The following is a 24617-nucleotide window of genomic DNA, read 5'->3' on the forward strand; positions in this document are numbered from 1 at the left end:
ACTGACAGCGCATGAATTCATTCCATATTTACTACACATATGCTTGGGTTTACTGGACAGTCTTGCACGTTTGCTTCCATAGCTGTAATAATGCTTGCTGCTTCTAAGGCAACACATTAGAAGTTAACTGTCACACTTTGAAAATCTGTATACATGTCGCTTGCTATTATGTACATACAAGCATTGGCATTAGAAGCCTGCACCTACTAATGAATGTCTGCTGAATGGCAGCTCCTGCATCCAAAAACTGACTCTCTGATCTTGCTTGGACAGATGCAAAATGTGCTATGCCATATTTTAAAGAATACTACTCGTCACGCTGTTGAACAGTCGTACTAAATGCACACAATAGAACTGATGCAGTAATACTATATTATTAACAGAATCAGATTGTACAACAATATCTGTGACTGGTGCAATTAAATTCTTATAAACACCGCTGTCCTGTCAATATGTACAAATGAGTAACTATATCAATCATCATACTTTTTTTTTTTTTTTTTTAATCACACATACAAGGGGTGGTCAATAGATATCTACACTCATCTGGAAATTTGGGAAATCTGGGATTTGAAACTTGGCTGATAATTGCATTCTTTGTGTAGCTACTATGGATAATCTCTTTCAAGCCACTTGAATAGAACTCCTCACTTTGAGCAGAAAACCAGACTTCCACTTCATTAATTAATTACACTTAATTACCTGTTTATCACTATAATCTGCAGCCCTCATACTGGTTTCTTCACTTCAGGGGAGAGGAAGGAGTCTGAAGGTGAGAGATTAGGAGAATAGAGTGGGTAAGAATTTCAAAATCTTATCCAATTTATTCTCCTGATCTCTCACCAGAGAATGTTTCAAAGCCACACATGATCGTAAAGTACACAGTGAGCAGGTGCACTATTGGCAAGGAGGTAGACACCTCTGGATAGCTCATGTCTCTCTTCAAATTTATAGCCTCTGAACTTTCTCAAGAGGTTACAATAGTATTTCCCAGTAACGCCCTTGCCTTTTGGGAGGTAAGTTCCCACTGTTTGCTCATCTGTTCTGTTTCTGACTTATAGTGATATATCCAGCATCACAAGTCAACCAAAAAATTAAAAAAAAATTAGTATGGACTTGGCACACCCAGGGTCCTGAGCTGTATATAATCATTCTTATCTTTTCTTGGATGATCTCTCTCTCTCTCTCTCTCTCTCTCTCTCTCTCTCTCTCTCTCTCTCTCTCTCTCTCTCTCTTCCCCCCACCCCAGACAGGCTACCAGGGCAGGTCACACGGTTTTGTCAATGATATATAGGAATTTTGCTAACAGGAAAAAGGAGGTGATTGTCCCTCTGTATAAGGCAATGGTCAGGCCATGCCTTCAGTATTGCGTACAGGTCTGGAAGCCTCATTTTAGGAAGGATGTTGATTTGCTTGAGCGTGTACAGAGAAGGGCAACAAGATTGGTGAGGGGAATGAAGGGATCCTCTTACCACGCCACGTTATGTCAAGGATCTGGGTAAATTCTTACCACGTCTACACCATATCCAAAAATTTCATTACTTCATACAGCATGCCCCACCCACTTTTTATTACTATTGAATACACCATGAATTGTCAAACTAATAGAGCAAGCTTATCTGCGAAAAGATCTCACCCTCCCAAGCATTTCCTAATTCATTTCACAAATATATATGGTCTCAATTCTAATCTCAACGATGTCCATTTCCACTTGCAGTCTGCCAAACCCCATGTACTTTTTCTGACAGAATCTCAGTTATCGGTTGATTCAACTTTGGATCATGTTTGGCATAAAGGTCTTCTAAACAAGCTTCCACCTTATGGTTTGCCAACTGTTTTTAGTAATTGGTTGTCCAGTTTTCTCTCTGATCGCTCACTGAGGGTGATGGTAGATGGCTCTCTGTCTTCTAACTTCTTCACGAATGCCGGTGTCCCCCAAGGTTCAGTTCTTTCCCCCCCACTCTTTTCCTCTTGTATATTAATGACCTTCTTCCATTGACTGGAAATCCTATTCGTAGTTTTGCTGATGATAGCACATTGCATTCCACTTTCCATTTTGAGAAACCTTGTCCTGCTCAATCAGCTTCAACTTCTCGAAAATCTGCTACCAATTTCTTAAATGCCGATCTTCAGGTAATTCTTCAGTGGGGCAAAGACAACTCAGTTGATTTCAATTCTTGTGAAACTGAGTCTTGTCTTATATCTCGCAAAAAGGATTCTTCTGCTCCTATGCTTATCTTTAGTGACACTCCGATTTCTAGGCAAAATGATATATCTCTTTTGGGGATTACCCTGACTTCTAAACTCTCTTGGCACAAGCACATTAAAAATATCTAAAAAACTTGGTTTTCTCTTTCGCTCTCAGCATTACTTTTCTTCCAAACAGCTGCTCACTCTGTATAAATCGCAAATCTGCCCAGCCATGGAATATTGTTCCCACATCTGGGGTGGTGCCCCCAAAACCTCTCTCAGGCTTCTTGATTCCATTCAGAAGAGGGCAGTTAGGTTAATTAATGATTCATCTCTAACAGAGTCTCTCCACTCGCTGTCTCATAGATGTACTGTTTCTGCTGCATGCCTCTTCTACAGATACTTCCATGGGCACTGTTCTTCTGAATTGGCTTCTATAATTCCCACTCTCTCTTTCAAAACAGTCCGAACACGTGCCACCACCAGCCAATATCCATTTACTGTCCAACTTCAAACCCACAGAACCAACTTTTCATCTTCCTCGTTTATTCATTCAACTGCCATTTTCTAGAACAACCTTCCTTCATACGTATTTCCTGAAAATTACAATCTACAGAAGTTCATGTCCAATGTCAACAAATATCTTCTTTCGTCTTCTCAACCCAAGCATGGTACTAAGTACTATAGGTTCTAATACTTCTCGTGTTTGGGGTTTGGGGTTCACATAAAAAAAAAAAAAAAAAAAGAGAGGCTTAAGTTCTGCAAATTGCAGCAGCTGGAGACTAGGCACCTGCGAGGTGATCTGATTGAGGTGTATAAGGCCTTGAATGGGTTGAGCACGCTGAATTCGGATGGGATTCTTCCACTTGTTCAGATTACGAACCTAAGGGGAATAAATTGAAATTGAGGAAGGACAGATGTAGAATAGGATGTGCGTAAATTTGCCTTTAGCCAGGGGGTGGTTAATTGCTGGAACAAATTTCCATCTGTCGTTGTGGAAGTAGATAAGTTAAATAAATTTAAGAGGGAACTGGACAAACATTTAGAGGGGATTGTTCTGTAATTTTTTTTTTTTTTTTTTTTGGTTGATGCTGCATAAGCTCATACACTTGCTTTCTTGCATCACATGCCACTACTATTACTACTACCAAACCTATCTATAAAAAAAAATAACTTAGTAACAAAAATGTCTCGCAACAAATTTGAATTGTTGTGCCTCATTCACTTTTCAGACAATGAAACTGCTCTTCCAGGGGACAGGCTCAGTAAGATACAACACCTGATAGATGTTCTGCAGTTCAAATATCAGAAAATATTTTTCCCTGGCCAAGATTACATCATTGACGAAACTCTTATTCCTTGGAGGGGCAGGCTGATATCCCGACAATATATAACAAATAAAGTGCAATAATATGGAATCAAGCTGTTCAAGTTATGTTCCACTGAAGGATATACCTGGTTGAGCAAAATTTATTCAGGTAAATCTGAAAATTATATAAAATCTGTAGATTTAGCTGCAAAGGTCTGCGAAGAATTATCGTGAGGACTTCTAAATGAAGGTTGCACCTTGTGCGCAGACAATTTTTATACCACTACCATCTGGCGTTATTGTTTCTTCATAAAAAAAAAACTAATGTTGGTACGTTACGAGCCAGTAAAAAATTTATGCCCAAAGAAGTCATTGTACTCAAAGCTAAATAAAGGGGAGATGATCACCAAGGGGGGAAAAAAAATGGAATTATTGTTCTAAAGTGGAGATGCTCAAGATGTGAGACTGCTAACAACAAAGCAACCAGAAATGGTTGATGGACCCTCCACCAGTAAAGGAAGACAAAAAGAAATCAAACAAAAACCAATTCCTATCCTAGCACATAATAAGGGAAAAGCAGGCATTGATCTGTCGGATCAAATGGGTTTGTATGCACACAACGCTAAGAAAGGGTGTAAAGTGGTACCGAAATTAGTGATGTTATTGGTTGGTTTTTAGGAGCATTAGCAACCAAAGCCATATTGCTCCAGGGATATGCGGTGGTCATTCCCTTACCTTTCTGCATCCTCCGTTTTTGGTGGTCACGGGCTCGAACCCTGGTCTAATCAAGAAGCGTGTGCTACACACTGCTGCTCCTGCCCACTGGGCTACGGAGGCGCCAAAATTAGTGATAGAATATATACTTGGTATATCACTTGTCAATGCATACAGGGTATTCAAGGAGTGCCACACAAAAACAAATAAAAATAAGAAGCTTTTGGGAAGAGATAGTTACGGATTTGCTAAATATAGAAAGGAAAGAGAAACATGGAAAGCCAAAATGTGGTAACACTCATATACTAACAGCAAAATTCGATGCAAACAACAGGAAAGTTAGAAGAATGTGTATTTTTTGTTAAGCAAAACTGAGTCTGAAGGAAGATCAATTGCTAGCAGAAAAGGGAAAAGAGTTTGGACACATTGCCCAGACTGTATTCGTCAGCCTTTCATGCATTTGGAGTGTTTGACACCATAAATCTTCATAATTTTATAATTATAAAATTTGCAATAATAAAGAATTTTTAAATAATGACCAGTTAGTTGCTTATTTTTTCTCATAGCACCATGCAAATTTCATCACGTGTATCACTGGAGGCCATGCTTTTCAAAAATAATGTAAATTTCCAACAGTCATCAGTGCTATACAGCTGATGCAGCTCCTGCTGAAACAGTGGGTGTCAGCAATATATGTCCGACACAGCACCTGAAAAACCTTAATAAACACAGCACCTTAATGGTGTCGGATATATACAGCCAACGCGACAGTCAATGTGTTAAAAAACTTTTTATATAAATTTTTAAAAATTTTATATTGTTTTTATTAATAGACAAAATGTCTTCTTTTGCTTGTGGTATTGTTGGTGGTTTGATGTATTTTGGGGTTGGGTTTGGAGCTCCTAGACCTTCTATTCTGGGTGCACTGGATCACTGGCATGTCTTTGGGTGTGGATTTTACATGGGTTCTTTACAGACACACATACGTAAACATTCTTTTTTCACATTATATCAGTAGCGGCCATCCTAATTTATGGTTAATAGTGCTAAAACCCACATTTTAAAAATGCTAACAAAACTTTACACTAACCCAACAATTTCAAATTATTATTTTAATGGCACAGGAACTCTAGCACTCATATCCACATGTATTTGTAAGCAAGAGCATGTTTACAGGCTGATTGATTTGCATGTTGTGCAAGCTGAAAAATCCTAAATAACTCACAAGGGAAACCTCATTCCCTCCACTTTATATCAGATAACTAGAGTTTTGAATGAAGGGGACCTTGGAAATTTCCCTAATCAATGGGAATCAAACTTGGACCTCTCCAAATGAGTGACATATGAAAAAATATCATGCTGACTGAGCTACCACAAAAAATGCACTGACCCAACAAACATCTTTAAATCAAGCAAATAAATGATTACAAGTTAAAGGCAAGCCATCTCAAAGTACAATTGTTTTCAGCTGTTTCTCACATCACAGCTGATGAGTTTTGGTAGTACTCCATATCAAGTTACTTATTCCCAACCTTTCAAGATGTCTGCCATAATCACATATCACATATCTTATTCTGACGGGCCACCGTATACAGTAGACACTCGATTTTCCGGGATAGATGGTAAAAAAACAAATCCCGGATAATCGATTTCCCGGTTAATCCAAAAATACAAAAGTCTCCGACATACATAAGAGATACATTCCGGGACTTCTTACTTCATCGAGTTTTACGTAACTCGGGAATGACTAATAACATATTGCTACTATATGCTGTTGCTACTATATTTATTGACAAATCTGAATTCTGCACGATACTTGTTAATGTTTGGCCATTTTCATACATCCTTATTAGTTTAATTTTCTGATCTAAATCGATGGCTTTCCTTTTCTTAGTAGATTTTCTAGTAGTGTTGTCACTTAGTTGGCACCATGATAACGGTCAAAATGAGTCAAAATGAAATTTTCTGAAAAGAACTTCACAGGGTTAAGGGGGAAACATTATCACCTCACGTGAACTCATTTTACTAAAGCACATTTCTGGAGGTCACTGCATTTAAACAATTTGCACCTTCCGGGTTACTGGGCTTTTCTGTTCGTGCATCTAATTATAAATGGGTAGTAAACTCATCTTATTGCAGTTGCGATTATACCGATAACTGGAATTGTGTGGGTTTTTACGTTATTATGGTGAAATGTCTGTTCCCTTCACTGAAATCTTCAGTCATACAAAAAAAAAAACCCATAAATAAATTGTAAGAATCTTCTCTGCCTTCCTATTTTTTTGCTTGTTACTTTGAATCTCACTTGTGCAATTTGTGCGTGCCGTGATCGTCATTATTGATTGCTTATGTTATTTTTGTTTGTTTTAAATTTTACAATCCTAAAAAAAAAAAAAAAAAAAAAAATTTAAGAGAAAAAAATTTACGTAAATCCATAGTTGCATAAGTCGGAGACTTACTGAATCGAAAAATGTTCAGCAACCTACGTAAAAAATATGGCGATAGATAAAAAAAACTTTAAAACTATGCACTACTCGCGTGTCCAATACGATGCGTCCCTTTATTTTTTGCAATGTCGATTTTAAGTCTAATAGCTTCCCTTTATTTTTTATGATGTTGCGTATGGTTGGGTCACCAACATTATAATGGTTCTTTAGAGATTTAACGGATGCACCGTTTTCAAACTTTGGAATAATTTCAAGTTTTAGTTTAACTGAAAACACAACTCTTTTGCATGGTAACTGGTAAAAATACCCCCCGGTTAATTCGATCCTGGTTAATCGAGAGTCTGCTGTATAGTCATGCCATAAAATGTAAATTAAATAAACTTACCTCATTTATGTGGTCTCCATGACTTGGCTCAGAATTCGAAATATCACCATTTGGTGGCTGTTTAGGAGAATTTTCTATGTCCATTTCATCATTTCCATTCCGACCTGTCTTTTCTGAAGTATTCAAGTCTTGTTTGTCTCCACTTTCAGCCTCTTTACTTTGTTCATTTGCTTCTACAGTTACTTTCTCCATCATTGTAGCAGAACACACAGAGAAAATGCCATGCAAGTTGACACGAACTTTAACTTTAACTTTAGTAGTTTCAGTTTCTGATGTTTTAGCAACTTTGTCAACTGTAAAAGCACCTGTATTATAGAAGTACAAAAAAAAAAAAAAAAAAAAAAAAAAAAAGTAAAAACATGGTAAACTTTTGTAAATGAATTTAAAATATAATAATTATAAAATAAAATTTATTCACAATCTTGCAATACACATTAATTTAGATGATATTAAGACATATGATAAAATATGAAGAAAAAAATTATTAAAATGTTTACTTTTATTTTAAACATCCTATCTGCACATATAGCTACTTTTTATTACAGTAACAAAAATTAAAAGAAACGGGGAAAAAGTATACATAGTTAATCTACAACAAACTATCATAGTGCACTGTTAACCAATCAACAAACTATCATAGTGCACTGTTAACCAATCAACAATTTCAATTTGTTTCGCTTTGGCAACTTCTTTGGTGGTGTTAACAATTTGACTTTTGCTCTTGGTTATGTCAGTAAATTCTCAACTGTTAATTCAATAATATCATGAACTTGCTTCTCAGGATAGGATTCCACTAATAGCATGGTTTACTGTATTGAAACTAGCTAATGCCAATAATATCTTTGAAGATTTCCAGGCATTTATTGACCACAAGTTGGATTCACAAACTCCTGGGAGTCTGCATAGTTATCACAATCAAAAGGAGTGGTTGTGATAACTACTATAATATAGTGAAATTGTGCCAAGTACTGACTATGTTGAATAAGGGTGGTTATATCTCCTGCAAAAAAAGAAAAAGGAGGGGGGGAAAAAAAAAAACAAGAACTCTCCAAAAAATACTGAGAGGGAGGCTTTTCTTTTTAAATCAGGAAGATTTAAAATTCAATGCCTTGTAACAAAAGTAACATATATCCATATGATATCCTTTCAAAAGTGTTCCGATAACTCCCCTCAGAAGTGCTCAACACAAAACAAGCATATGAAGCTAAGAAACAGGTATAAAAATTTGAAGATAAAATCAGTAGCAGCTCTGTAAGTCACAATATGGAGGTTTCTAGATTCAAAAGGTACGGTAGCCAATATTGTGAAAAGATGAAAGACAGAGGCTGACAGCAATTGAAATGTGATCAAGGAGGCCAAGAAAACTTATGAATAGGAAATCAGAAGATTTCTGACGCTTCTGAGAAGATTCCCTTTCAATGTCACTAAAATAATCTGGCAGAACAGCATTGTCAAAAGCAGTATCAGATAGGAACATGCACTGTCCCAAAAAGAGTGATACAGACTTAGTTTTCATGGAAGAGCTGCAGCTCAACAAATTCCATATAATACTGTTGAAACTGCTGCACATAAAAGACTGCTGTATAAATTGGGGCAATCTTTTGGGGCTTTGCCAATGATATACAGGAATTTTGCTAGCAGTGATAAGGAGGTGATTATCTCATTGTACAAGGCAATGGTTAGACCACATCATGAGTACAGCATACAGGCCTGGAGGCCTAATTTTAGGAAGGATGAGGATCTTATGTAACAGGTGCAGAGAAGGGCAATGAAATTGAAGGGAACAAAAAGGTGGTCTTATCAAGAAAGGTTTCAGCTCTGCAAATTGCAGCATCTGGAGACTGGGCACCTGCAAGATAATCTGACAAGTGTTTAAGGCTTTAAATGGATTGAGCAGACTGAATGTTGATGGCATTCTTCCTCTTGCTATACATGAGGAGCATAAATTCAAACTGAAGAATGGTTGCAGGACAGATATGCAGAAGTTTACCTTCAGCCAGCAGGTGGTTGAATGTTGGAACGAACTTCCATCTATTGTTGTGGGAGTGGATAATTTGAATAAATTCAAGGAAGAACAAGATAAACTACTGGAGGGGATGGACAAGTGATGTGAGAAGTTCCCCCCCCCTTTGCTAATGCTTTATCGGCTTGGTTTCTTGCACCATTTGCCACTACTAATACAGTCAGTCCTTGTATAGCACGACAGTTGTATTCCTAGAAACCCTCGTGCAATGCAAAATCGTGCAATATAAACAACAGGCCCTATGGGAAAAATAGGGTTAGGTGCTGACCACCCAAGATTGAACACACATTTGTAACCAAAACATTACCAAACACAAATTATTGTAATAAAATATGTAAGTATTTTATTACGACTATTATGTAATAAAATATTGATGATGCTTTTGCTTCTATCGTAAGCAAATTTGTTTTTTGATTTTCTATCCAAACAGATGACAGCTGTTCCATTTCTTCCAATTCTTTGTGTCTTAATCTAATGGATTTTTAATTACACTTTGAGTTATTTCTGCTATGAAAGTTGTTTTTATTTTCTCTGCATTCTTTGTAATTCTCGGCGTTGCCTCATTTAGACCTGTAGCACGCGCAATATCACATGGTCTTTCATTTCACTCAAAGCATTTCACAATTTCATATTTTTTTTTCTATCAACAGAGGCGGACTGGCCGGAGGCCAGTGTGATTTTAGCCATAAACGCTAGTATGAGGCCACTACAAATTTTCCCAGGTAAGAATTTTTGACCCAGTCTGCCTCTGTGTATCGATATTGCTTTTCTTTTTCTCTCTGAATCTATAGTGTCTTCACCAGGACGCTTCCTTTTCACACCTTTTAAGTATTTTACTCATTTTTAGGGAATAAACCACAATTACAAAATGAGGAGGCAAGCTTGATACACATAAACAAAGCTGCGCACATGTAGCAACTGAATAAACACCGTAAAGGCAGAGACATGCTATGAACACCTCACTAGCTCACATTTTACTAAAGCACATTTCTGGGGGTTACTACCATAAAACAATAAAAACAATTTCCAGTTGCGTTTCTGCTAGTGGAATCTGTTATAAACTGGTAGTAAACTAGATCTAATTGCATTTGCGATAATACCGATAGCTGGAATTGTGTGGGTTTTTACATTATGGTGAAATGTGTTTCCCCTTCACTGATATAAAAAACAAATACATTTTCAGAATCTTCTCTTCTTTCCTATCGTGTTGTGCTCAGTTGGAGTGATTCCATGTTCGATTGCCATTTCTTGTAAACACAAAGGCTAATCGTGCATAAGTGAATTCGGTTCGTGTTATATACGACATAGTGTTGTTGTTGTTGTTATTTGGTTTTTAGGAGCATTAGCAACTAAGGCCATATTGCTCCAGGAATATGCGGTGGTCATTCCCTTGACCTTTCCGCATCCTCCGTATTTGGTGGTGACGGGCTCGAACCCCGGTCTAATCAAGAAGCGTGTGCTACGCACTGCTGCTCCTTCCCACCTGGCTAGGGAGGCGCCCACGACATAGTGTAAACACGTGTTATACGAGGACTGACTGTACCAATGAATGGCAAAGATCATTTGGTGTGGTGCATTAATTAACATTCATGGACTTTTGGAAAATGGAAAAGGTCCTAGAGCATAATTTATTCTTCATAATTTTCATGCCTGAAGGCCAAGTTTAGATTATGTGAATGTTCAGAAACCTACAACAGTGCATCACCTCAGTAATATAAATCATCAAAAACTGACTGTATTTTTCTTTCCAGTATAAGACTGGAGCACCCAGAAACTCCAATCACAAGGTCATCAGCATAAGCTATCTTAGCAAACTCTGTACTCTCCTTAACAAGCCACATAAAGTTCAGGAGAAAGTGTCATGGTGTAGGACTGATTCACATGGTTCAGACGTGGACCACTGGTTATAGCACAGAAAACACTCAATGCCTTATCATGAACTGACATTTTGGACAACTGTGTTAACTATCAAAAATATGAACTGGATATTTGTGTTAGAGTACATAATGCTTCATCTCATACAAATCCAAGCTTACATGCACAAGATTTAAGGAAACAGATTCTACAATTAGCCTTACTATCCTGGAGTCCTATTCAATTAAATTACACAGAACACTTTTAGCATGTACACTTGCATGACATTAGTTACATAGCCAGCAGAAAAGTGTTTAAGATAAATTTTGGTTCCAGAGAAAATTATCCAACTGTGTATATTTAATAGACAATACTGAATTAATGACATTGCTATAATATTTAGTATTAGTAACGGCCGCATGGTGCAAGAAAGCCTATGGCTTATGCTGCACCAGCAAAAAAAAAAAAAAAACGAACAAAACAATGATAAAAACAAAAAAAATAAAAAAAATAAATAACTAAATAATAATAATTAATAAATAAAAAAAAAAATAAAAAATAAATAAAGAGGAAATTAAACCTATCATCCTATGCGCTTCCCTTACCCGAAAGTACTATCCAGATGACCTTTGAATTTCCCCAAACTGTTGGCCTCTACCACCCATGAAGGCAACTTATTCCAGTAATTTATAACTCGCTGGCTAAAATAAAACTTCCTGCAGTCCAATCTAAACATTTCCCCACCACCGTAACTTGAATTTATGTCCCCTAGTTCTAGCATCATTTATAATCTTGAAAATTTTGTCCTCATTCATTTTCCTGATGCCTCTCAGAGCCTTAAACACCTCAAAACTCTGCAACCCACATATTCGAAGTCTTTCTTCAATAAGGACGCCGATCTCACCAGGCGAGTTACCCTTCTTTGCACCCTTTTAAGAAGCTCGATGTCTTTCTTTAGGTGCGGTCTCCATACTTGAACACAGTATTCCAAGTGTGGTCTAACATAAGCCTAACATAAGCCTGTGGTCTAATATAAAATGAAAAAAAATTAGAAGTGAGAAAATTATTAAATACCACAGTAAGTAGAATGTGCATTAAAAAGTAAAAGTTCTTAAAAATCTTACTTTAGAGAAGAAAAACTAGAAATGTAGAATTTCAACACATCTTTCAATCAGTCTTCCAAATGTAATGATTTGTATGTATATCATCTAAAATTTTAGCACAGAATGTACATCAGTAGCATTAAATATATAAATAAAGAATTACAAACCAATAAATGAATCTGGAAATGGAATGTCTGCAATATCAGTATAACGAGCTTCGATAGAAAATGGTTCATTCCTGTAAAAGGTCAGCATCTTGGAAAATGGAATTTGGTGATAACGTGGGAAGACTTCCAATTTCCTACCAAAAAAGAAACCAAAAGAAAATTCATTGTTTTAAAACTAAACATGAAACACATTTAAATGGAAACAGTAAGAAAAATTATAGTCGCATCAATGTTTGAGAAAGGCAGAATTTATCAACGAAGCAAGTTAGAGAAAATTAGATTCTTATATAAAAGTTGCAGAAGCACCTTGAATACAATTACTTATCACTGAAAATGATTAAAAAAAAAATTAGTCAATACTAGTAAAAGTTAATTAATGAGATTAAATCAACTTTTATCACTGGTCTTAATTTTCATATCAAAATTTCTCAGTCATCTGTTTGTCAGCTTATGAAATGGGCAAATACTTTACAGGTGCTCTCCACAATTTTTATGTAAGAATCAAGTTTCTCCAATTGACTCATTGACAAAGAAGTCCCTCCTCCTCCCTCTCTCAGGGTTACCTGTGAATGACATTATCACATAATGCTATAGCCCTTCCATCCAGCTAATAGCAACCTCCCAACTCTTGGGAAGGTGCTATTAGCTGCACGGAAGGGCAGCTAGTTTCACTATAGCCATGATGCACTAAGCATTTGAACAGCAGCTACAGTTCATAGGAGCATTGTTATATTCAAGTGTTTATTTATTATTATTATTTTTTTTTTTTTGTAATTTTATTTAATTGTTTTGCAGTGTATTTCAAATAGATGTACAATGAAAATCCATTGGATATAGCTTGAGGTAAGTTAAAAAAGAATAAATAACAAGATATTTACACATGTATTTTTTAAAATATATATATATATATATATTATACATATTTATAAAAAAAAGATCAAGTTCTAATTATCTGATTTTAATGAAATTTGCAATGGCAAATATTATTTGAGACAAATTTATAAAAAGAAAAACATTTAATTTAGAATGGATAATTAACACGGACAGTTTCTAAGGACAATTAGTGTACACATTAATTTAGTCTACACTAGCTACATCCCAAATTTTTAATTTAAGCTGTGCTAAGCACGAGATAGAAAACCCGAGCAATGTCTGAATAATTTATCCAAATCCGTTCTCATTTAATTTTAGTAAGTCATGGAACTGAAAAGTTTGGGTTAAGAAAATTTGCCAAATTTATTCACAGTTGTGTGCAAAACAAGTAGCAGTTTTTTTTTTTTTTTTTTTTTTTATGAAAACCCCAAACACGAAAGGTATCAAAACCTATAGTACTTAGTACCGTGCATGGGTTGAAGGAGAAGTATGGAGGGAGGGAGATGCCGGAAACTTTGCTCTAGAGACTAAACATGGGTTTCACCACTTCAAGCCTCCAATAAGCAAAGTGGTGGTATTTCACCGGTTGATGAAAGTCATCTACCACCTAATTTTGTTATTATTAAGAAACCAAATTTGCTACAGAGGTAACAGGTTAGTTTTACAATAGGTTAGGTTTTTCAGTGAGCAGATAAATGACTATTTTGACATGACTTTCCTGCCAATTATTCATTTTGATGTGTAATTTCTTTTGTTGTAGTTATAATTTTGTGTTGCAAGTTATTCCATCCCCCCACACACATCTATTCAGAAATACGCTAATGGCTGGCTGTGGTTTTTTGCCTGAAGAGCAGGGATTTTCTAGTTTAAATTTAAAATTACTAAGGAAGAATCATAAGAAAGCTCTTAAAACATTTGACTTTATGTTTAATTAGTTAGGAAAATTTATTAAAATGTTTTATTCTGAAGGCAGCAAAATCTGGTTAAAGTTCAAGGTATCAGCATTAATTTGCTTTTCAAATAACATTAGTGTATATTTATTCATAAATATTTCAAATGCAACAAATAAGATTTGTTTCCTATTCCTTGTTTGTTTCTTGTTTATTTTGTAACTTCACAACATAAAAAAAAAATATATATGCTTAAGTTTATTTGCTCTTACAGGTTATAATAGTTAACTACAGAGGAGATGAAAAGAGATAGATCAGTAAGTTTGCCTTTCTGTGGTGAACAAGACTAAAGAATCTGTGGTTAAGGTACAATACAGGACCATCTCGATAGTAACAGTAACCTTAATAGCAGTAACCTATTTTAAATTGAACTAAACAAGTCAATTAAAAACAGACAGCATGTGGTCATTGTCATATAGCATCTGACTGAGTGTACAGGGCTCAGTTATACGGCTAAGAGCAGTAAAAGATATACACTATTCATGACTAAAACATGGACATTCTGCTTGTTGTTTGTTTGTTATTTGGAGCATTACCAACTAAGGCCATATTGCTCCGGGATATGCGGTGGTCATTCCCTGACCTTTCTGCATCCTCCGTATTTGGTGGTGACAGGTTCGAACCCCGGTCTAATCAAGAAGCGTGTGCTACGAACTGCTGCTCCTTCCCACCTGGCTACGGAGGCGCCTAACATTCCGCTAAAATATGTCTAATGGTTAAAATGGTGTCACAGTCCTCACACACAAAAGAATATGTAAGATGACAATGTCATATGTGGAGGCGAGTAAGGACAACCTTCTCCAGTTCTTGGCACAGACTAGACTGCCATCATGTTTGCATTACATACTTAATTTGATACAACTTTGTGACCTGTCCATGCCATGATTGTTGCCACTATAAGTGTAATACATTTCTTACCGCATTGTCATATAGCATCTGACTGAGTGTACAGGGCTCAGTTATACGGCTAAGAGCAGTAAAAGATATACACTATTCATGACTAAAACATGAACATTCTGCTTGTTGTTTGTTTGTTATTTGGAGCATTACCAACTAAGGCCATATTGCTCCGGGATATGCGGTGGTCATTCCCTGACCTTTCTGCATCCTCCGTATTTGGTGGTGACAGGTTCGAACCCCGGTCTAATCAAGAAGCGTGTGCTACGAACTGCTGCTCCTTCCCACCTGGCTACGGAGGCGCCTAACATTCCGCTAAAATATGTCTAATGGTTAAAATGGTGTCACAGTCCTCACACACAAAAGAATATGTAAGATGACAATGTCATATGTGGAGGCGAGTAAGGACAACCTTCTCCAGTTCTTGGCACAGACTAGACTGCCATCATGTTTGCATTACATACTTAATTTGATACAACTTTGTGACCTGTCCATGCCATGATTGTTGCCACTATAAGTGTAATACATTTCTTACCGCTTGCCTGTAGTCTGTACAGGGGACTAACAGATGACTGCTCTGGGATTGTGTTAATCTGGCTGCACCATCTGCCAGATTATTACCCCTGATTCTAATGTGGCTGGGGATCCAGCAGAAACAGATGTCCAATGTAGATTCATAAAGAGAATATAACTTATGCCGAATGCTGGACAGGACTGGATGACATTTATATCTCATCATTGATAAGGCCTGTAATGTGCTTAAAGAATCTGTGTAAGCCATACACCTTTCATAATTATTAGTTTTAATGTGGTACAAGGTTAGCTCTGTAGCCTACAATTCTGTGGTGTATATACTGCAATCCTGTGGAATCTTCTTGGATACCATGCTATTGGGGAAGTCTGCAGTGGATCCCACAGAAGACTGATTTCAAGCCATCAGTAAAGGCAGGCAGGAAATCAGAGTGAGTAGATCGATGGGCAGCATAGAGTTTTAGGTAGGCTGTCTATTTCCCCTGTTAAGGGAGAGGTTGCATAGTGGAAAGTGGGCATGCCAAGATGAAAGAGGTTGCCTTGACTGGGCAACATTGTCTACTATGATGTCAAGCTCTCTGAGCTGCTGTTGGACATGAATACCAAAGGGATAGTTGGCAGTCTAATAGGGTTATATTTTCCCATCATGACTCAAAAATGGATGTCCAGCAGGGTTGTCTGGCATGGGTTTCATTTTAAAAATATACATTTTAGCAAAAATTGCTTTCACCTGAGTGAGAGATGGTGGTTCAGTTGCTTTGTCACAAACTCTGGACAAGGGACGTTCTAAATGCTCTGGTAGAAATGCAAATGGCGGGATGGTGAACTGGTGTAACTATCACAGCACACTGTTTCTAGCAAAAACTAATTTATGATTGAACTGATCAGACAAGTGTAAGATAAAGGCAGGGTATGCAAAGGTCTGCTTGCATGAGATGACATGTAGGGGGAAGGGTGGTTCAGTCCCCTTATGCACTTTGTCCACAGTTCACATATGTGGTAAAAACATCAACTTATTACTGAATATGAGTCTCGGATGCTACTCGGGTGATGTTTTGTCCAAGCTTGAGTTCTGGTTCAGGGTGAAGGTACCATTTGTGACAAAAGTGTATGCAGTTGGTTTTATGAGGTGAAAACCTGAAACCATTGGCCACTGCACAAGAGTTGACATAGTCAATGGTGTGCTGCAATTGTCTTTCACCAACCCTCATGTTGCACGATTGTGAAAAGATAAATCTTTTTATGGTTGGAGGAAGTTGTTCAGTAACAGAATTAACTTTGATAGCAAAAAAGCTTAACAATTAGAATTGACCCTTGGGGTCTGCTCTCCTCTTGGCGAAAAGGTCAAGAGAGATGGATCGCACACAAACTGGAAACAAACAGTTCAATAAAAAAAAAAAAAAAATCAATAAAAAGGGCTAGATGACCCCAACATCAAGATTATAGGTATCTTTTAAGATTTCAAATCTCCAAGCTGTGCCATATGCTTTTCACCAGGTGCTCGCGTTTGAGAAAAGAATCTCTCAAATAGATGTTTCCAGTCTTATTAAATGGTCAAGTGTTGACCTGTTCCTTCGGAAGCAGGTCACTTGCTTCTAAATACTATGAGAAGAGTACTGATCATCCTTTCCAGGATCTTGTACAAGCATGATGTCAGAGCAATCAGGCATTAATTATTCAAAAATTCTGGATCCTTTCCTAGCTTTGGGAAGGCAAGCATGATTGCCTTGTACCAGGAGTCCGAAAACTGGTCTTCAACACAGGTGCTGTTGTATATACAGAGCACAGATTCATATTCCCATAGATTCAGATAAAAGATGTTAAATCTTCTTGTAATGGATGGCAACTGGTCCAATGGATCTATGGACCACTCACTTGGGATAGAGATAGTGCCACTTTCATTTACTGTTCTGCAAAAGGCTGATTGTATGCCTCACAGTTACTTGAAGATAACTTCAAATTTAGCCTTTCAGCTTTTCGTTTGAGGGCCTTAAACTTGTGGGGGGTAGATTTCGGCAGACGCTTTAACAAATTTCTCCCACAGTGTGTTTGCAGCTGCACATCCATTACATTCTAGGATTGATGTAGTGTATGATGTGTATCTGCCCTTCAATTTCCAGACTTTATGCCAGACAAGTTTAGGTGCAGATCTAAATGATCTGCACCTTTTTGATCCAAACTTGTATTATAAGTAAAATTTTCTAGCAACTGATATTTTCCCATTTATGAAATATTCCTGTGGTGTACCAAACTATTTCAAACATGTTTTTGACTAGCTTAAAAACAATTTTGCAGTAATTAAGACTACATCATTATAAGATACGTATAGGATTATTTATTAAAATAAAACCTATGTTTAGGAGCTAAAAGGGGGGGGGGGGGAAGTAAATTGTAATTTTGAAATTTTATACATGTATGTCAGTCACCGTTCTGTCAAAAGTGTGCCAGACTCTGCACACTAACCTTGCATTCATTTACTGATTTTTATTGGCAAGAAGAGCATGTGTTCACTACTAAGTTTCAAACTTATAAAAAGTGCCACTGTACATTCCAAGAATCCTTTTCAAACAAGCAGGCACTTCATAAGTCTACTACTAATCTGATATGTTGATTCTGAAAGACTAGCAGTGTTTGTGACAAAAAATACAACTCTAAACCAGTAAAGAAAAAAAAATTAACAGAAGTTCAAGATGCACTTAAAGGATGTGGGAGTGCTAATAGGGCAAATCCCCCCCCACTGTCCTATGCACAAGTTATGCTTGTATGCATAACCCATTTAGTGATCCATGAACTGAAAGAACCTGAATATGCTATACTACACTATTCTCTAATGAGGCATAGTCTTATTTTTCTGGTTATGTAAATACGCCACAGACAACTCTTAAAGAAACAACTTTTTTTATTGTTCTTAAAATTTTTTATTGTTCTTAATGTAAAAAAAAAAAAAAAAAGCTTTAATACAATATACATTACTGTAAAATATAAAATTATGTTGCAATTTGGCCTTTGATTTACGGATATTAGAAACAGTTTGTTTTTCTACGCCGTAAATTTCACAAACACATGCTACCGAAATGCCTTGTTCTAATTTCTCAATTGGCTCTAATTTCTGTGGCACATTTAAGTTCACATGCTTTCTTTTAACTTCTCTATCACTCTTGATGCCATTTTAAATTGTAAGGATTGCAAAATTATTTAACAAATAAAGTCACAATTCAGAAATCGCAGAAACACTCTGCATACAACCTGACTGCACGATAGTTTGAGGCAGACTGAGAACGAAACAAAGCGGGTCAGTAGACCTGCAGTTTAGTGTCCTGAGTCACGTTCAGCTCTCAAGTCACCGTCTGCCGTTATCTGGGAAAACAGCTATTTGAACATGTTTTCAGAAAGAATAAAAAAAAATTGTAATTATCAAAACAATAATGGAAACAGATAATTATTATTAATTTTAATTAATAATAACACTGAAGTTTTGTATAACTTAAAAATAATATGGTCGAGATTAATATGTGCATTACTGTATTATTATTTGTCCAGTTCGTTAAATCCAAAATCTGTTATATCGGGGTCCGTTAAATCAAGGGTTTACTGTACATGTTTATATGTACAAGAAACACTTAAAACTTGCAATTAATGTACACATATATTAGAGGTGAGGCATTATTAACAATGCCATTTTAAAATTTAGAATTAAAATTAAGCCAGAGATTCGAGGATATCTTTTAACTTGAAATACACCAATAGAATGGTTGCATAGTGACATAGTATTTCTGAAAAATATTCTTAATTCAATTTAGCTGACTAGAAATAATTCAGGGATAACTGTTACTTACCCATCTTCACCTTTATTTGCATTCCATAACACCTGAATAGGAAAAGGTTGTGCATCAGCAATGGTAAAATCTCTAACCTTGAATGTTGGCGATAACATTGCACACTGGGGAGAAAAAAGTTTATATGCTGAAGTAATCCAGTGATTGACTTATTAAACAGTGCATCAATTATGATGATTTATGTATATGCTAAGAAGGAAAAGACCCCATAGAAGAAACTGTTAGCAAACTTATTGATGGAGTCTCTATAAATGTAATTACAAGAAATAATTTTATAAGACAGGCAAATAAGAGACAAAAGGTACTCATTTCCTGCAAAACTTAACGCTGCAATGAATATCATACATAAACAATGTAATATCACTAAGGCCAAAGTTAAAAATGAAATTTCTGCAAAGAAAAAAAGCAGGATAGAGGTTTAGTATATCTATTAGTCTTTGAAAAATAAAAGATAATTAAATGTAAACTTTCATGTGGATGAAGGCAAATTCTGGAGCTTAGGCATGGCATAAATTATTGGATCATTTTCTGCAGAAAGTGCTGTAAGAGCAGTAGCACTAAACTAGAAGAATTTAATCTCAGTATTCTGCAGCATTACTTGTGTTACAGATAGTATCAATATGATTATTAAATTTGGAAAACTAGTAAGTTGCAAACACCATTTATGTTATGCTCATTGCATACATCTTGCTGTATGTTTGTTTGTTATTTGGTTTTTAGGAGCATTAGCAACTAAGGCCATATTGCTCCGGGATATGCGGTGGTCATTCCCTGACCTTTCCGCATCCTCCGTATTTGGTGATGACGGGCTCGAACCCCGGTCTAATCAAGAAGCATGTGCTATGCACTGCTGCTCCTTCCCACCTGGCTACGGAGGCGCTTTGCTGTATGTGACATTCTTTATAAGGAAACATGTGATTTGATAAAAATAGCACAGAAACCAAGTCAGATGTTGTTTGTTTGTTATTTGGTTTTTAGGAGCATTAGCAACTAAAGCCATATTGCTCCGGGATATGCGGTGGTCATTCCCTAACCTTTCCGCATCCTCCGTATTTGGTGGTGACGGGCTCGAACCCCGGTCTAATCAAGAAGCGTGTGCTATGCACTGCTGCTCCTGCCCACCTGGCTACGGAGGTGCCAACTATTTCTGATAGGGCAGGGGCATTCCTAGAGCTTACTAATCATGTGGTCTGTCAAAATGTATGACGAGAAAAAGTAGACAAGTAGTCTTATTTGGTGGCAGAGGAATTTTGTTTATTCTACTGTCTAGTAGCTAGATCTGAGGCTCCACACGAAACTGAGTTGGTGTAATCCACAATAACTTTAATTTGCCTTGAATTATTTTTCCTACGAGTTCAACTCTGTATGACCAATAAAGTAGCAAAGTAGCTTTCGTTACCGTAAACAGAATGAGAATATATTACGAGTGTTTACACACAAAAGCTTAGTTGTTTCAAGTATACAAATATATACAGTAAACCCTGGCTAGTCTGGATTAATGATAGACACCAGCTAGTCTGGATTAGTGAAGCAAAAGATAATCCTAAAAGACAAAAAAACTTAGAACACAAATAAATGGAAAATTTAATGATATCGGTAGTGCTGATGAAAATAAATTTAAAAAAATATATATATATCACTGCGAGCCTTTATTTAAAAACTATAAAAAGACAATACATTTATCCATCGATAGATGCATAAATGCATTGTCCTTTTATACATTTATCAAATGTCGCATGCCAACGCAAATTGATCGTTGTTGTGAATACCATTAAATACAGTTTCTTCCAGAAACACTTATTTTGGCTTTTTTTAACGGCTGCCTATTTGATACACTGCTTTTATCACTCTCCACATTGAATTTTAAAGCAAATGTCTTTATAGATTTTTTTCTGTTTTTTTAATATCTGACAGTATCAGCCAATACGAAAATTCTTCAGCAATTTTTTTTTTCCAAGAACACTATTTCAAGTTGTTCTATCACTTTGAGCTTGTTAATGATAGTTAAAGTAAAATGTTTTCTTTTTATTTCACTTTTCAATTCTTTAGAACCCATAATTATATAAATTATGTTAACATGTACATATAAACGTATAAAGTACGCAAATTAAGGAATAACGTCTGTCCGACTCAGAGTCAAAAACAATACTGAACAACACGCAAGACAATGTAATGTATATTCCATGAAAAGACGCAGTCAGAGTGACTCATCTGCCTGCCTAAATCCCATGTGTTTTTCAAAATACTCAACTGTGAACAGAATTTTTCATATTTTGATCTGGATTATCCAACATCCGGATTAACTGTAACCAGATTAAAGAGAGTTTACTATATATATATATATATTTTTTTTTTTGCCTAATGGCTCACTTTGTACTCTTATACAGTAAGCACCAGCACCAGTTATAGTGATCACTGGTTATTAGAATCAGCCACTTTATAGAATCCAATTTCAAAGAACCGATTCAAATCAATAAAATGCACTACACTTTCATAGTTTATTAGAATCACATCTTCGGTTATAAGAATCAATTTTGAACGCCTCTGTGATATGTTTCTAAAACACACTTCTGGAGGTCACAACCATAAAAAAAATAAAAACAATTTGCAGTTTTCGGTTTATTGGGGCTTTTTGTTTGTACAATCTGTTATAAATGGGTAGTTACTACAGCTTTAACAGAAGAAGAAATTGCCCAGTCTGTTACTGATAATTTCGCCAAGGAGGAGGAAAATGGAGATGTTGTTACTTGGTTTTTAGGCACATTAGCAACTAAAGCCATATTGCTCCAGGGATATGTGGTGGTCATTCCCTGACCTTTCCAATGATCCAACCCAAACTAATTCCAGTTACAAAACAGCAAACTCATGAAGCTATAGTCGTCCTGAGGTGAGCGCAGGAAGAAACTGATGCAAGTGATCATGAATATAGATTGTTATACAATATTGAAAAATCTATAAATAGACTTTGTAGTGATTATTTAAAGCAACCTAAAATAAGTGACTTTAAAATTACATATAATCATGTTACAAAGTGTTATGTTTAATTAATATGTATATTAATCAAGCTATGTACATAATGTAAGTACACACACAAGTTTATTATTTATTGTGCTCAGAGACTATCATGGGAGACTGAGGGGGGGGGGAACTTTTCTTACCTGTAGTGCACATCCTCGAGCTACTGCTTCATCTTGATTTAGAGTAGTACTAGGTTCACAACCAAATACTTTCTGAACCAAAAGTTTAACTGCAGGAATTCGTGATGAACCACCAACTATTTGAACAGATTCTATGTCTCCTGGCTGTAATTCTGGACAAGCATATTCAAAAAGTATAAGCTGTTTTAATTATTTAGTAAACAAGCCACTTATAAACAAAGACACAATTTCAAATTATATCTTAAAATAGAGCTTACATTATAATACAGTAGTCTTCCCCCCTTATCTGCGGTCCGAAAATATTCTCATGCCATCCCACACGGGACGTGAGTAGCTGTCTTGATTATCAGATCGACTGTCGTGGTATCACAGTGCTTGTGTTCAAGTAACCCTTATTTTACTTAATAATGGCCCCAAAGCACAAGAGTAGTGATGCTGACAATTCAGATATACCAAAGAGAAGTCGTAAAGTGCTTCCTTTAAGTGAAAAGGTAAAAGCTCTCGACTTAATAAGGAAAGAAAAAAAATTGTATGCTGAGGTTGCTAAGATCTACGGTAAGAACGAATCTGTGAAATTGTGAAGAAAGAAAAAGAAATTCGTGCTAGTTTTGCTTTTGCACCTCAAACTGCAAGAGTTATGGCCACAGTGCTTGATAAGTACTTAGTTAACATGGAAAAGGCATTAAATTTGTGAGTGGAAGACATGAACAGAAAACACGTTACAATTGACAGCAATATGTTGCACTAAAAAGCACTGAATCTATATGAAGACTTCAGCAAAGGGATCCCCTGAAACGAATGACACCAAGCCATTTACTGCAAGTAAGGGATGGTTACACCGATTCAGGAATAGGTTTGGGCTGAAAAATATAAACATTACTGGAGAGGCTGTGTCTGCCAATGAAGAAGCTGTATATTGTTAATATTGTTCTATTTTATTATTAGTTATTGTTGTTAATCTCTTACTGTGCCTAATTTATAAATTAAACTTTATCATAGGTATGTATGTATAAGGAAAAACATAGTATTTATAGGGTTCAGTACTATCTGTGGTTTCGGGCATCCACTGGGGATCTTGGAACACATTCCCCATGGATTGGGGGGGGGGGGAAGAATACTGTATTCAGTAAATCTAAACAGCTGGGGAAGTAACTTACACAAACTATTAATTTTAAAATTAGATAAAAATACCACATGCATAACAGAAATAGAATAATAAAAAAATTCAGAATTTAAATATTGGCATGGCTGATTTCTTATTTTAACTTAAAAAGAGAAGATAATCTGGCCACTAGTAAAAATTCTGATTTTTCTCTCTCCAGTGAACAGAAACGAAACTGCTAACTTTTAGCAATTAAGTTTTTAATAGAAACTGATTTAAGTGAAACAAAATTAGAAAGTGTGAAAAGTATTGTGAAAGAAAAATTAATGAGAACTGTGATTTATGTTTCAGTAAAAGTTCAGCCAAATCCCCAGGACCAGTAAATTATATTGATAAAATGTAGCCACATTTTTAGAAGGCAAATTTGGGAAAAAACATTTTTGAGCATGTTTGAAACAGATACATATGTACTAACTAAACTAAGTCAGAGTAGAACAAAAATTTTATGCCAAAAACTTGTTGTTACACCCATCATTACTGATATTATGATCTAAAATTTCAAATTCTTCCAAGATGGTATCATCTTCTGTGCTGTCGAGGGAATTCTCAATTCCACATTCTTAAAAATTGACACATCTCGTATTTAATTAAATAACTTCCATGAATTTTTGTGCATTTGTCCACTTATGAAATATCTTACCAAGTTGTCCAGCAGCTGCAGTATAAAACATTATAAATAAGGAATGCTAAACTGGAATTTGGGGAGTACAATGTGTAAGAAAGGATAGACAGGATAGAAAGGGTGGAGGTGTTACGCTGTTAATTAAGAAAAATAAAATCAAAAGAAGTGCATCCAGTTGATAAAGATGAACAGTGCACTGTTGAGTCAGTTTGGTGTGACATAAGCACTGCGAATGCAAAAATAAGAGTAGGAGTGTGTTATAGGCCTAATGACTTGAATGAGTACAATGAACAATTGTACAGAGAAATAGTGGGCTAGTAAATCGAAATGGCTTATAATGGGGGACTTTAACTTCCCAGATATTGACTGGAGCTTGTGGGTTGATCACTCACACAC

The 24617-nt window shown here is 36.1% G+C and overlaps 1 protein-coding gene across 1 annotated transcript in view; it reads right to left on the reverse strand.

Annotated features, from left to right (window-relative positions):
* The window catches only part of LOC150079648 (97 kDa heat shock protein-like), a 186412-nt gene that overhangs the window by 35757 nt on the left and 126038 nt on the right, over positions 1 to 24617 (reverse strand). The window contains exons 8-11 of the mRNA XM_090383811.1: positions 22438 to 22589; positions 19280 to 19383; positions 12193 to 12326; positions 7046 to 7350 (exon numbers count right to left, since the gene is read on the reverse strand). Of these exons, the coding sequence (XP_090239937.1) occupies positions 7046 to 7350; positions 12193 to 12326; positions 19280 to 19383; positions 22438 to 22589 (695 nt within the window). The remainder of the gene's footprint in view (positions 1 to 7045; positions 7351 to 12192; positions 12327 to 19279; positions 19384 to 22437; positions 22590 to 24617) is intronic.

Source organism: Mastigoproctus giganteus, chromosome 10, assembly GCF_048544385.1.
Source record: "Mastigoproctus giganteus isolate SK-2022 chromosome 10, ASM4854438v1, whole genome shotgun sequence".
Taxonomy (NCBI): domain Eukaryota; kingdom Metazoa; phylum Arthropoda; class Arachnida; order Uropygi; family Thelyphonidae; genus Mastigoproctus; species Mastigoproctus giganteus.